General features: G+C 45.9%; 1 protein-coding gene across 1 annotated transcript in view; it reads right to left on the reverse strand.

The window, feature by feature from the left end:
• The window catches only part of efnb3b (ephrin-B3b), an 83,542-nt gene that overhangs the window by 8,385 nt on the left and 59,885 nt on the right, over window positions 1–15,272 (reverse strand). The window contains exon 3 of the mRNA XM_047597580.1: window positions 104–196. Coding sequence (XP_047453536.1) covers window positions 104–196 — 93 coding nt within the window. The remainder of the gene's footprint in view (window positions 1–103; window positions 197–15,272) is intronic.

Raw genomic sequence — 15,272 nt, forward strand, 5'->3', positions numbered from 1 at the left:
GTTCGCCGCTAATGACGGTTCGAGACGAGGACGAGGACGAGGTCCGTCCGCCGCACTTTTGTGTGAGATAAGAAGCCGGAGGAAGAAAAGTGAGAGCACTTACTCTGTCCCACTTTCAGGACCACCTTCATGCCTTGCGTGGCGCACACTCCGCCTCTCATGCTATCCAGGCCTTGACGCGTCCCATCTGACGTAGCTGCAGGGATGGAAACACAAAAATTGCACAGTTAGCCGGGGCAGCAGGGTGGAATATAGACACACACACACACACACACACACACACAAACACACAAACTTTCCTCTCTCTCTCTCTCAATCTATAGCCGTCACTAGCCTGTGTTCATGCAGAGTCAGCCGGTGACATTTGCAGCGAGAGACGCAGCGATTTAAAACTTCACCAGAAGCTCTAAAATGTCAAACTACGAGGCGGCAGCACTTTAATAAGTCCTCATTTAGCAGTCGGCTGGAATTCATTAACACCCCCGCCGAGCTCGCGTGGACTCGACCGCTCGCAGTCGCCTGCAATCGCCGCTCGGGCTGGAGGAATAGCACGAGAGGGGGGGGGAAGGGGAGGAGGTTTAATCTAAACTGACGGGGGGGAAAATAAAAGAGGATGGTAATCCAATCAAGAGCGAATATGAAATATAACGGCGCCCCCGAGTCCCAAATCAGTGCATGATTTGAGAGGGAAAAGTGGACTTGATTGGTGCGAGCGCAGGCTGCGCTGGATGAGCCCAAAAGCTCCGGTTAGTAAAACTCTCATTTTTCAACCTCTGCTCAGGTAGTAATTAAGAGATCTGATGTGTTGCTGGAGCTATAGGAGCCTCTGTTTATTAGATGAAACGTGTTTTTTTTTTTTAGTCGTGAAACTGCAGGTCAGACAGTGTTGATGAAGTGCACTGACAAGACGAAGTGTGTGTGTTTGTGTGGACATAATTAACCCTTAAAAACCGAACGGATCACCAGCGAGACGTTAAAGCACAAGTTTTTTTTGAATTACCGTAACTCACAGTAGGTTGCGCTAATGAAAAAAATTCCAGGAAGTGCGGCTGAACACTGGGAAGTCGTGCTTCGTGACATCTCAAGGGTACGAACAACTTAATATTTACCATAAAATTCCTCAAAAACAACTCTCGCTCTCTTCGTGAGGTCTTGCGTCGCTCCCCAACCTGCAGCGATGCGTCGTAATTACCGTAACGACAGCCGTAACTTCCCAGTGTTCAGCCACACTTTTTGGAATTTTGCACATCGGTGAGTTACGGTAATTTAAACACTACAAGCTTTTTTTTTTTTGTTGTTGTTATGCGCAGGCGGTTGTGTTTACATCTTAAAGCATATGTCTTCAACAGGGGGTCCGCGGCCCCTAGGGTGTCCGCGGAGGTACTGCAGAAGGGTCGCAAAATAATTGGTAGATTATCTATCAATCAATCAGTTTATTCATGAAGCACATTTAAAAACTAGGTTAACCAAAGTGCTGTACAAAAAAATAAATGAAAAAACAATAGAAGCAATAGAACAAAGGTCAAGAAGACTTAAAAGCTAAGGTAAAGAAGTTCCCCGCTATTGGCCAAACAGTGTTCAGTCCCCGGGTGAAATCTAGACGCACGATGCTACATTAGCAGAAGAGAAGCTAACAGTGCAGCTCGCTCCCATTAGCCAACTACCGAGGCCAAAATGTTTTGGTGATTCACTGACTCTGCTACACGAAGCTATGATCTGTCAATAATCTGACAACAACATGTTTGAAATAAAAAGAAAATGAATATTCGAACCTGTGAATTGTTTGAACAGCTTAATATTGAATGCAAAATGACGACAATAATGTATATTTATAAACACTTTAATATAGACCACATATAATAGGTGGTATAATTGGCCTGAAAAACATTGAAGACTCCTGCTTTAAAAGGTTAAAGTTAAGGCCCATTTAGTGTCCTGGGGTTCATGGAGGCTGTAACTGTACTTGTGCACACTCAGTTTGATGGTGCAGGGTCTGCGCCATCAAATTGATGCAGAAGCCTAAACCGTCTATTAGAGTTGATGTAGGTACTGATGTGAAGCCACAGTGACTAGTGGGACAAAAAAAAAAATACAGTAAACATATTGTTCCTCCCTCCACCATCCGTGCATACACGTCTATCCTTATTTCCCTTGTTATATAGCCCATGGGGCAAACCCTCACCTCTTCTCCTTTAAAAAAAAAAACAAGAAATCATTTCCCCCGCCACTTTCCCCGCGGCCATAGATTAGCCTGTCTGAAGCGAAGCAGAAAGCGAGGGATGGCGGACGGCTCAGGAGGGAAAGAGAAAGACAGACACAGAGAGAAAGGAAGGTGTGAAAAAGAGGCAGCTTTACTTCTAACACCTCCCTCCTTCTCTCCTTCCCTGCAGGATGCAGAGTGTGAAAGCAGGAGGAGGAGGAGAAGAGGAGGAGGAGGAGGGAACCAGGCGGAGGTCAAGGCGAGCGGCAGTATGGAGGGAAAGCCAGGAGACAGGGATGGATGAAGGGATATATATATAAAGAAGGTTTAAATAAAGCGCTGGCGAAAAATAGTTGTTGCAAAAGTTGTTGCACAATCCTACAAGTTTTTATTTCCACTATTTGCTGTGAAATCATTAAAAGGTCTGACACCTGTGAAATAATGCTCGCGTTCACGCTAATGTAGTAAGACACATTCATTGAGTTCGAGGAATATATAAAAAAAACGTATCCTTGACTCAGATGTTAAAGCAACACGTCCTCCGAGACATGTGGAAATTGTGAAAATGGAAGCAGGATTAGGAAAAAAATCCAGCTCGTCCTCTCGGGGGAAATGATTATTATTATTATTATTATTATTATAAATATAACTTGCCTTTAACATAACTTCCTGTGCAGAAACACATTAACAAATACAATCATTTAAAAAACAGTGCGTGTGTTCGACGCTTTAACATTATTATTTCCTTTTCCTCTGGCATGTTGCACTTGAAAACATAATTATAAAAACGAAAGATATGAAACTCAATTATCGTAGAGCCAGAAAACATAAAAATAAGGGCGCTTTTTCCCCCCCTCCTCCGTTCTTTTCCAGTATTTTATTAGAAACATAACTCTCCATCTAGTCAATAAAACCTGCGCTAAATGGACGCGCATAAGGCGCCTTAAAAAGAAATTAATTTCCGATGAAATGAGTCGCGTTCGCGCACGTTTTGGTTTGTTTTACTGTGAAAACTCAGCTCGAGCACACGCCCCCGAGTGCAGGATGAGTCATCGGCATTTTAACGACGTGTTCCGGGACATGATAAACTTTACAAAACCATTACGATTAATAAATAAAACAACGTTTACTGACATAGATACGTCATATATATATATATAATGCATGACATATTAAAGAATCACTTAACTGCTGAATTTGATTTCACGGGGGCTTATGCCAGAGATAACACGGACTCACCCTCTAGTATATAACCCAGGACACGGGGAGATATAACAGGGATGTGATTTAAAAAAAAAAATGGGCTCCAGGACTAAAAGTGAGGACTAACCGGAGGAATAGATGGAGGAGGATTGAGTAAATACCCTGGTAACTGGTCTCAGGGAGAGAGGGGAGAGGATTTCTGAAAGTAATAATTACTGACACATGAAGGAGGACAAGAAGGTGACAGGAGACGAGGGAGGTGATGAAGATGAGGGAGGAGGAAAGGAGGAGGAGGAGGAGGTAGTGCAGGGAAGCGAGGCGGGGAGACTGATTGCCTGTGACAAGCTGTTGGTGATATGATGGGGACAGGAGACTATGGGAGACGAAGGAGATGACCCACAGCCCAGTGGACACATGGGGGGGAAGGAAGAGGAGGAGGAAGAGGGAGGGCCCAAAAAAAAGTTAAAAACAGAAAGTAAGGAAAGAGTTTAAATGGCGTGATAGATAGCAGAGAGGTAAAAGACTCTAATGTCTCCATTATGGAAAAGTGGAGCGCTAATGGATACAAAGAAGAGGCAGAGACAAAGAGCGGCCGAGAGCCAAATTGAACCAGGAGAGCTCCCGCGAAATGCAATTTTTTGCAAATGCGAGCTATTTTCATTTACTTACTTATTTATTTATTTATTTATATTTAAACATCGTAATCAACAGGTCGCAAATATCACACCGGGTAATTTCGGTTAAAGCGGCGAACTCCGTGGTGACAGATCCTCTTAGACGCCCATTAGACGTGTCACAGGTGCCACTATTTCTGCGAATCTCAGTGTTTTTTTTTTTTTGTTCTTTTTTTTTTTTTCGCGGGAACGGGCGCGAAAAAAACGAGAGATCGGAGCTCGAGGCGCTCGATGCCGCCCCGGCCTCGGCTGCTAAACGCCGCGAAACGCTCCGACTTCAGGAGGAGGAGGAGGAGGAGGAGGAGGAGGAGATATCACCAAATCAAGGTGGAGATAATCACACAGAGCATCTGTGAAATCCTGCTTCAAATGTTTCCCCACCCTCACGTTTTCGGAGAGGAGTGTGCGCGGCAATTTGGGATTAGATAAGAACGGGAAGAGAGATGGGAAGACATGAGTGGGGGGGCGGCAGAGGACAGTGGACAGGAAGGGCGTCGCTCCGGCAACCCCCCTTCTGACAGGAAGACAGGATGAGGAGTAGGAAGTTGAAGGACTTAATTGATGAAATAATATCGCAGTCACCCTCAACCAGACGGCAGGAGGGTGGAGTGTAGATGTGGCCGAAAGAAAGAAGTGTTGTGTTACCACCAAGGTCATCAAAGCGTCTCCATTATTTTCTCCTCAAGTTATAAAAAAAAAAAAGTGAAATAATACGGTCGAGGACACGCGCGCACATGTGCTGACTGACTCACGCTTGGCTACAGAGCAAAGTTATGCCATTTGCATTGAGACACACTTCATACTCCCCCCCACCTCCCCTCCCCAACGCCGCTCAGAGCGTTTCACAGCTCCGCTCGCATATTCCACACATGCTTGAGTGACAGTCGGCCCATCGCAGCAGAAACGCACCCGCTCCTCTGTGAGCGACGTGTATTTGTGTACATGCTGATGTTTTAATTTCCATCACGTCCTTCTGTCTCGTTTGGGACACGACTCGCGTTTTGCTTCGAGAGTCGTGAGAAGACGTGCCCCCCCCCCCCTTTTTTATTGCCTCGTGTCTGAGCGATTCGGGCTGAAATGGGATTTTTGCTCGGGGACATTTGTATACGTTGCACACGTCTCGGTGCAATTTGCTGAAAATATGGAGGGCACTGATGCACCTTGGGTACCCGAGAACCTGAGGAGGCCAAAGAGTCAAAAAAATAAATAAATTCATTATTACACAGGATGAGATGTTACAATCTCTTGTGCCAAGATCCGAGGCAATACACATTTAGAAACCCAGTCCAACTGAAAAACTGACCAGCAGGCTAGCAGTTAGCTACCAACTACCAACCAACAAGGAGACACCAGCTAACTAGCCTAGCCAACAGCAGTAGGTAAAAAGTGATGGGACATGCAACTACACTTCAACCAACACATCTCCCCTCTGCACAACACAATTAGAAACCTAGACCAACATAAAAAAAAGGGCCGTCCAGCAGGCTAGCAGTTAGCTATTAACTAACAACCAACAAGAAGACACCAGCTAACTAGCCTAGCCAACAGCAGTAGGTATGAAGAGATGGGATATACAACCAACACTTCTCCCCTCTGCACAACACAATTAGAAACCTAGTCCAACATAAAAAAAAGGGCCGTCCAGCAGGCTAGCAGTCAGCTGCTAACTAGGAACCAACGAGAAGACACCAGCTAACTAGCCTAGCCAACAGCAGTAGGTAAGAAGTGATGGGATATGCGACTTCACTTCAACCAACACATCTCCCCTCTGCACAACACAATTAGAAACCCAGTCCAACTGAAAAACAAAACAACAACAACCAGCAGGCTAGCAGTCAGCTAGCAGCTAGCAACCAACAACAACACACCAGCTAACTAGCCTAGCCAACAGCTGTAGGTAAGAAGTGATGGGATATGCGACAACCAAATACTAAATCCAGTACATGAAAGTCTTTAACTGGGTCTAATCTTGAAGCCTCGTCCTTAGTAGTCAAATGTTGTGTGTGAATTAAATTTATTTGAATGAAATTGTGAAGGTTTTTTTGTATTTTTAACCGTAACACACTAACTTAAAAAAAAAAAGTTAGTTAAACCTACATTTAGCTTAATTTTAAAGACCCTATACCCAAATAATCATAATCATAATCACTGTGCCTTTGCTTCTTCGTCCTTGTATAATACCAAAACACACTTTTATTTTTCTCCTTTGTTCCTCATCCAGAAGCAGAGCCCTTCATTCTTTCTGCCAGACTGCAATTACGTCCTCCACCAAATCAGAGGGTAGGTCAGCAGTAACATGTACGGAGACCGAGACTCCCAAGGCAAAGAAGAACTGCAGAGCAGCGCTGTCGGAAAAAAACCCCGAAGCTTTGATCAGACCCTAACGAAACAAAAGTGACAGGGATGACAACGTTTTCATCGCCATGAAACAAAAAACACGACGACGTGAAACAATAAAAGTGCGTCTCCAGCTGAAATCAAACTCCTCCTTGGGTCAAATCTACTTTTAGATGCGTGAATACCACTAAAAAAAAACAGTTTTATTAACATGACAGAGTTTACAGGAAGTCGGGGCTAGTTCTCCACCTGAGCCTCCAGGAAGATAAACGGCCCTGACGTCACATGAAAAGTTCCTTTAATGATAGGAGGGATTGAGGCGCACACTCCTCTGGCGCATAAATACTGTACGTGAGGCCGAGCTGTAACAACAGTCCGTGGCGGCTGCGGCACCGCACATCATTCCCGGTGACAGCGTGATTAGAGAGAGCAGAAATGGCAACGTGGTGCGAGCGAAAAAGCAGATTAAAACACCAAACGGAATAAACAAACCCAGCAGACAAGAGCAAGGGAGGAACATAGTTCCCCCCCCCGGAGCGGTGCCGTCTCATGTCGGGCGCACAGCGGCGCCCATGCTGCACGCCCGCCTCTAGTGGCGCGTCGGCCACGTCACGAGCGTGTCAGGTTAACGAACGCGCGGATGCAAAATGAAATGTGAAAAACACAAAGTGGGTGTTTTGTTTCGCCTCCGGGCGCGCTGGCGCACGCCGCTGCCGTCGTCGTCGTCGGGAGTGTGTGCATGTGTGCCGCTGCACGCAAAGTGTTCCCATCTGTGCAAATCAGCCTGAAAACCAACGCGCTGCTTCACATCGGCGGCGCCATTAAAATCCTTCTTTTAGTTCCACTTGTTTGGCCTTTGGACCACAATCGAAACTAAGTTTGTCACTTGGGTGGACTGGGGAAATGTATGTGTGTGTGTGTGTGTGTGTGTGTGTGTGTGTGTGTGTGTGTGTGTGTGTGTGTGTTCAGAAAGAGTCTTGGGGGTGGAGTTTAACCCATTTACCCCCAAAAGCTTCCTATTTAGATTTGTAGCCCTCATTGTCCAAAGACTCAAGGATTATTATTTGTCATTTGCAACCATACAGAAGATGGAACAGAATTATGCAAATTATTACCCATAGTAACTATAATGTACAGATACTAAGTTAACAGTTTAGATGTAAATAAACAGTATAGATGTAATTAATCAGTATAGATGTAAATAAACAGTATAGATGTAATTAAACGGTATAGATGTAAATAAACAGTATAGATGTAAATAAACAGTTTAGATGTAAATAAAAATGGCAACAAGCAGCAGGAATTGTGCAGGGAAAACGTGCAAAACATTGGTTTGTGCAATTCACTCAGTTTAACACGAGCGCTAAGTGTCGCATCAACATGCTGAAAAGCATATATATATACACATATATAACCTGACCCCGCCACCCAAAAAAACAAAAATCCCAGATCTTGCCAATCGAAATTTCCTGTAACTAAAAGCGTCCTCGTAAATCTCGCGTGGCGCTTTTATAACCTGGCTGTGACGCATTTAACGAAGCTATCAAAAGCCATTACTTCACCCGCGGCGGCGGCGGCGGCGCGGGCATTAACTCGCGCGCTGGAACAGAACGGGGCATTATTTTAGCCCCGGTATTATTTTCACTCGCATTCCACACCTCCGTGTCCACTGCACACCCATTACTCCCAATGCAGCGTGAGGTTTTCCAAAACTTGTCTTTCCGCGAAGGCTGCAACTTTTCTCACCCCTGTTGTCCGCAGACAAAAGCCCAGTGTTGAGCGCGCCATCCGCAAACGGGACCCGGCTACAAACAAGAAAAGAGACGTCTTCGCCGCCTCTGTTGCATGTTGACACACTGGTATGTGTGGAGATGGGACGGGTGCGATAGGTGCATGTAGTGGCAGAGATTCGTGCTGATAAATACAGATTGGAAAGTCCTCCTCTAATATCAACGCAGGAAGTCGAGTGGTGACTAATAACGACTCTTTCCATTAGGAGAATATTTCATATGACCTATGCAATACTGGATAAGGGTAAGATAAATCAAATTACTCCACTAGTGCATGAGCAAATTAAAGCCATCTTTCTAATTTCCACTAGCAACCAAATTCACTAAAAAAAAAAAAAAGAAAAAAAAAAAACCTGATGGGAATTCTCCTTAATTTGTATTCTGTAATAATGTGATTTGAATTGCAGATACGTCGGCCCCTCATAAAGTACATTCTCTAATTCAATCTGCATCATTTAAAGCTGCAGCGCATGAATATCTGGAGAGAGGCGACGGTCTGAGTGGAGGGGAGGGGGGGTCACGGTCAAAAGCCGAGCTCACATGATGTGTCACATGCTGACCCAAAGGCACGCACACACAAACACACACACACACACACAGGAGTGCACGTAAGCCCTTTTGGTTTCACGTGCGCCCCCACAGAGGACACACCGTAGCTCCGCAAACAGACTCACACGAGCCACCGGAGGAGGAAAATGATTTCTTCTCCTCGCGTGCGGGGTTGATCTCTCCTCCGTGCTCGATGACATTTTAATTCTCAGCAGTTATTCTCTTTCCATCCATCCTGTTCTATTACGATCACACCCTCCTCCTCCTCCTCCTCCCCCCCTTGCCTCCCTCCCTCCCTGCTTCAGAGTCTTTCAATGTCCCGTGCGCTCGGAGGGTGGGCGACTCAGAATCACATCGTATTAACCTCCAGCACCAAAACACACACAAACAACAAACTGGGCCACGGCGCAGCGGCCTCCTCCTCCGCCGCCTACTGTCCAAAAAAAAAAAAAAACTGGATGAGGATCTCACCTGATCTGACAAACACACACACACACACACACACACACACTGAGAGGGGAAACTCTGATTCCTTGTGACAGATCCGCCGCCACTTCACGGCTTTAGTCCTGAGTGAAAAACATCGTCGGAGGCTGCCACGGCGCAGCGCGCCTCCCACGAAATCCATACCATAATTTATTAGACAGCTCCCAGCTCATGCCATACTGGTAATCCAGTTGGGTATTGTCACGCCAGATGTGTGTGCGTGACCCGTTTCGTGCGCGCAAAGGTCAGGAGTGTTTGCCGGCACGACGCGGCCTTCGCTTCGTAATCTGATTGCGATGCACTGCTGCGAGTTAATGGCGACGTGTGCGCCGTGAGTAGCGGGTGTCACGGACGGACGTGGGAGGAGGGGGAGGGGGAGGAGGGGACCGTTCTCACGTTAATTAAACGAGCCGTGGCCGAGCAAACGCAATAAGTCCGACTGCCCCGTTTGAGGAGCAATCAGCACCGGGTAAATGCGACCGCCAGAGCGTAGACGTGCATAATGGGCCAAAACAGAAAGACAGGCAGGGACAAAGCTAGGGAGAAAGGGAATAAAAAAAAAAAAAAAAAAAAAAAAAAACAGGGGCCATTAAGAGGAGGTCTAGTGACTGGATGGATGGGTCTTGTGTAACGTCAGTAAAGTGCTAGCCATGTAGGACAGTCACGACCAATGTTCCTTACAACTAGGTCAACGTTCCCGTCCTGGGGCAGCGAGGGCATTTTTTTCTGTGTGCTTTTCTCTCTCTCCCTCTGTATCTATCTGTTAACTTCCACAAAACCTGCCAGAAACTGCCATCCCCGCAATCCCCGTCAAGTGCACCTCCGAGCGGACCTCCATGCATATTGAATGAACACTTCAATGGCTGCTTATCAATACTTAATGAATACTTATCAGCGAATCCCTGAGTGACTTCTCCAGCAGTGATTTTTTTTTTCTTCTTCTTCTTCTTTAAAGCCTCTTAAAAGGCATGCGGAGCCTTTTTAGACGCTGTTGGCCCGAGTGCGTAACGCGGCCGGCTCCCGCCGCTGCCGGGAGCCGGCGGAGAGGAGGAGTTCACGGTCGCGCTTGAACGTCTGAATGTGATCGTTTACAGTCGGCGCCACGGTGGCGCCGGATTTGCCGACACTTGAAGCCATCTTTGTGAACGTCTAAGTGCGCGTGTGCACGTCATGCCGGTCCGCAATCATGTGTGGTGGTGGCAGCTCTTCATTATATCAGCCAGTAGATTGGGGGCCCGGAGAAATGGGTCAGCGCCAGCCCTGTCGTTCCTTCTCGCTGTCTCTCCTGCTCTTTGCTCGTGTGTGTGTGTGTTTTTTTTTTTTTTTCTTATTCCCAAGTCGCTCCAAGAATAAAAACGAAACACCTCCGGTTGTCCACTCCTCCCCGCGGCTGCCTGGATCTGGGTTAAACGAAGCGAAAGTCCATCTCGTTTCCTCCTTCCTCACCTTATACTCATACTCCTCCTCGAGTCGGCTGAAGAAAACTCCGGGTAAGTTTTTGGCTGAAGGATGGAAGACACGCAGGCGCAGCGGCGCACGAAGCCGAGATGTCCAATTTGTGCGGGGGGTAAACAAGGCGCGCGTCCAGGTGTGGTGGTGAGACTTAACTCGTCTCCTGACATTTCGAACTGCCGGGGTCACGAACACGAGCAGATTGAACACTGTAGGTATCAATTGTGAGATGTCTGTTTGCCAGGTTGCTGCACACACACACACCTGTTGCGGGGACCAGTCAGAAGGGATGAGACACAACACAGGTAACAGGATACCACAGTCGTGACTAATAGGGCCGGAGCAATGTCTCCCTCTCCCTCTCCTCCTGGATTAACACCTCCATCATTCATCCCGTTGTCTTTTTTGGGTCAACCAAGCCGCCCCCGAAACCTTTTTTTTTACCTCCATCGGAACGCTGGTGTGCGCACTCCCACACACCGGCAACGGAGGGATTTGCGCATTTACACACCTGTATGAGCACACAATCACTACATAAAAGCCCCCGGTCTCACATTAGCCTGATTTAGTGGCTCAATTTAAGCATGAGTTCTGTGCAGCGGAGAGGAAAACAAGAGACAACTACACCTAACTCGCAGCCTCCTGTCACTTTGTCATACTTTCATCACAGGGGAATGGGGGGGAAATAAAAAATAAAAAAAAAAAAAACAGCCGTCTGTTGAGGCAATCACTTTCTTAGCTCTCGCTTCTCCTCCTCCTCTCCAGCATTTCCCCCCCCTCTCTCCTTTCAATTATTGCCTTCATGTTAGCAGCCCCCCCCCCCCTCCATGCAGGGGCTTCCTCTCAGGCAGAACCTAGCTGTGACATTGTTTGTCATTGCAGGATTACAGCGTTTGGCGCCTCGCCACGAAACGAGCCGGAGACGCGGAGGAGGCGACCCCTCGCTGCACGACTCCTGCTCTGCCACGGGGTGCGCGAAACCCTCCCGACTACAAAAAAAAAAAACAACTCTTGAAACGCCGCGTGTGTGTCTGAAGCCAAAAACTTCCCTCTGGGACGCGGAGCAGCAGTCGGATTTTCCTCGTCGTCAGTGACTTTGAGTCAACTTTGTAGCTGGTGATGATGACTTTGAGGCAGTAGACAGTGGAGAAGAGGAAAATCGCACATGACGCTGTTCGGGGAGTGCGGCGAACACCGGTTTCAGCCCTCACGGTTATTACAGCTGCTACTGTGTTCAGACAGTTGTCTTGTCACACCATTTTATATGTTTCCTTTTAAAATATAAACAGCTTTTAGAAATATATGAAACATTTGTAGCATTTTAAATAAACCCTTTTCATGGCCTGTGTTACTGTGACGTCACCGTGTTAGCCGGAGGCAAAACAGAGGCAAGTTTGAGGCTAACGCTGTTACTTTAAACTGCATATGTGTCGTACTTGCTGTATGTATGTTGGAGGCAAAAAACCGATAAAGCAAATACTTTTGTAGTTTTATCACACACCAGCCACCGGCAGCTGTAGACAACTTCAGTTGAACACGATTTTAAAGACAAGACTGGAATGAGACAATCGTCTCTTGCAACTCTTGCACACTTGATATCAGATAAGATTAATATGTAATGCATCACCAGTCTCAGCCTGGATAACGTTATGGGTTAGAATAAATCGTGACTGAAATTACGATAAATTAATCCTTATTTGGGGGGGTCTTGTTACATGTTAATGCTAATGCTAACCACTAGGCTAGCTAACGCAACATTAGTTGTATGTTTCAGGGGTTTTCAAGCAGAAGTTGCATTTACTGCGTTACCCTTCACAGTGGTTCCACTTACTTCTTGTAATATCTTTGTTGGAGAGGCTTCACTTGATAAAAACAGCCCAGACTTTGTCCCCTCTGTGTCCTCCTTTGGTCAAGTTTGGTCAACTTTTTAAAACAACACTCATGGTCTCGGAGAGTGTGTGTATCAGTATATTCTCTAAAATATGCGTTTCCCTCGTGCGTTCCTGCCAAAGCAGTCCACTGAAATATGCTAACCGCCGTTCACAAGCTATGATGTTGTGCCTCCAGCTAAGCTCCGCCCCTCAAAATATGTCACATAGTTTACAAGCTGTGAAGGGGTCTATAACATCAATCAGAATCACTTCATAACGTTACAGCAGCTCCTACTCAAAGTTTACCAGCGTTCAGAAGAAAGACGGCAAGAATGTCGGCAGTAAGAATATATAGCATAAGACTCGATATAAAAGTAAAAAATATAATATATATTTATATATATATATAAAACATGTACAAGTACAGTGAATGTGTGCTCTGATTGAATCTGGGGTGTTGCACAGCGGGAAACTATTCCACATATTGAGTCCAGATTCCAGTAAATATGAAGAAAATACAAAGAAATATGACGAGAAAGTGAACAAGAAGGAATTTATCCAACCAACTGATTAGTGTCTGACACTCAAAGTGAGGAGTTGTACAGTCTGTAGCGCAAATACAGAGAAAACCTAAAATAAACAGTGTCATGCTTGAGCCTGACGAGCCATTCGGAGATTGTTTGAAACCTCTTTCAAGGACAGGCGTTGAAATAACACAGGGTGGGGGGGCCTATTTTTCGCATTTGGGTTTTCGAAATGTAGGTTACGTGAATTCTGGTCGAATCGAATTTGGGATATAAGTGGAAGACGGCGACGGAATTTGCCGGAGTGAAGGACAAACGTCTGGTGAAACAGGAGGCTGGGAAAGATGCGGAAAAAAAAAAAGAGGGAAGTGGGTCAACGGTCTGAAGGGAGGAATGCGACAGCGATCTGTGACATGAAGCAGGAGAGGAAGAAAGCGAGAGCGAGTGGGAAGATGGCGGCGGAGAGAGAGGAGAGAGAGAGAGAGGAGGGGTTTCTAAATTAAGAAGAAGGGAAGCAGAAGGGTGCGAAGGAGGAGGAAAATGTGAGAGGAAGACGGGAAAAGGCGGAATCCATGGGAGGCAGGGGATGTTAGAGAACAGGGCCTCATAAATGTCACTCCATTCTGGGTGTTATTAATGGCAAATGTCAAAGACTCACAACTTACAGGAGGTTAGGGCTCCTGAATACGCGCAAACACATGTATGAGCGCACTCAAAACTCTCCAGAGTTTTTTTTTTTTTTCTTTCCCTCAGACAATGACTTTTGAAAGGAGGCAGTGACGGAGTGGGCCTGCAGAGGAGCTGTACATCTTAAAGACTGTAATTACACATAACTGTCAGTCTAATTAAGGCTTTTAATGAACTCCGTGAGAGCCGGGGAAAAAGGACAAAAGCCGGCAGCCACTGGAACACGAGCGTGTTTGTTTGTGCGCGTCGGTGATGAATGATGCGCTCAAGGAAGAACGTGCACACAAACACCAACACAATCAAACATTTTAATGAGCCCGAGTGCAGCGCGGAGGTCCGCCATCAAACAAACGTGCATACCTTTAAGTTTCTCACGCACACGTGATTATTGCTGTCGTTTTCTATGGTGATGAAGCACCCGGGCCCGGCCCCCGCCGACGTGAGGCCGGACCTATGGGGGAAGACCTTTAAAACAATCGGATTTGCCATTAAGGAAAACTTTATTTAAGATTTCGTCTAAAAACGCTCCGCGAGAGAGGTTTAATCTGCATCATTAAGCGCGCCTGCTAAAACTCTTGGCTGCACTCTGGCCCCCGTATAGGAAAATAGATCGCAGCCAAAGACTGGAAAAAAATGTTAGGTCTTGATCTAGTGGCAGATACAGAGCATTAACCGAAATCAAACAAGATTACACTCTGGGTGGGCAAGCGCAATTATGTGTAATGATGGCATCGGCTGCACCGTGTTGTTTTGTCTTTGAAGTTTAGTTTTTTTTTAAAGGGATCTGTTCAGATTAAATACGAATATTGGGGGTAAAAAAATAAAAAAATAAACTATTTTCTACAATCTCACGCGCAGTTGAGTCCACCACCAACACTCAAGTACAAAGTAAGCACGAGGGATTCGGGGAATTGGATTTAAAAAATTCAACAGGAGCATCTCTTCTGAAAATGAAAATTACAAAACATGCAAAAAAAAAAAAAAAAAGTGAACTGACGCTGGTCAAGTTGAAAAATGGAGTTAAGTACATGCTGTCTCGTAGGAATGATTTATACTTGCTTGTATAAATTGAGTGCGACGTGCACATGCAGTCATTTCCATCAGCAGCAGCAGCTGTTTTAACATTTGCTTCAGTGTTTTAACAGCAATGGTGGATGATGCGTTGTCGAGTTGTCGAGTGCAGGAGTCTTCGACGTTTTTCAGGACCAAAGACACCAAACGTATGGAGAGATTAAGCAGGGACCCCCTACTTACTATATATTAAACTCAAGGTAATGCTATTTATAAATATACATTATTATATTAATCCACTAAGTAAAAACACAAATTTTTGTCACATGTGCAACAGTTTTGGTGGCTGTAAACAACTGGCCAATTGCGGGGAAACCTGACAGAGTCAGCGTGTAATATGCAGCCTCATGATTGGCTCGGCAGCGAAAGGGGGCGGGGCCTAATGTGTACAGGAAGCTTAGATGGGCGGGAGATAACTTCTGACTCCA

This window comes from Mugil cephalus, chromosome 1 (assembly GCF_022458985.1).
Source record: "Mugil cephalus isolate CIBA_MC_2020 chromosome 1, CIBA_Mcephalus_1.1, whole genome shotgun sequence".
NCBI classification, from domain to species: Eukaryota; Metazoa; Chordata; class Actinopteri; order Mugiliformes; family Mugilidae; genus Mugil; species Mugil cephalus.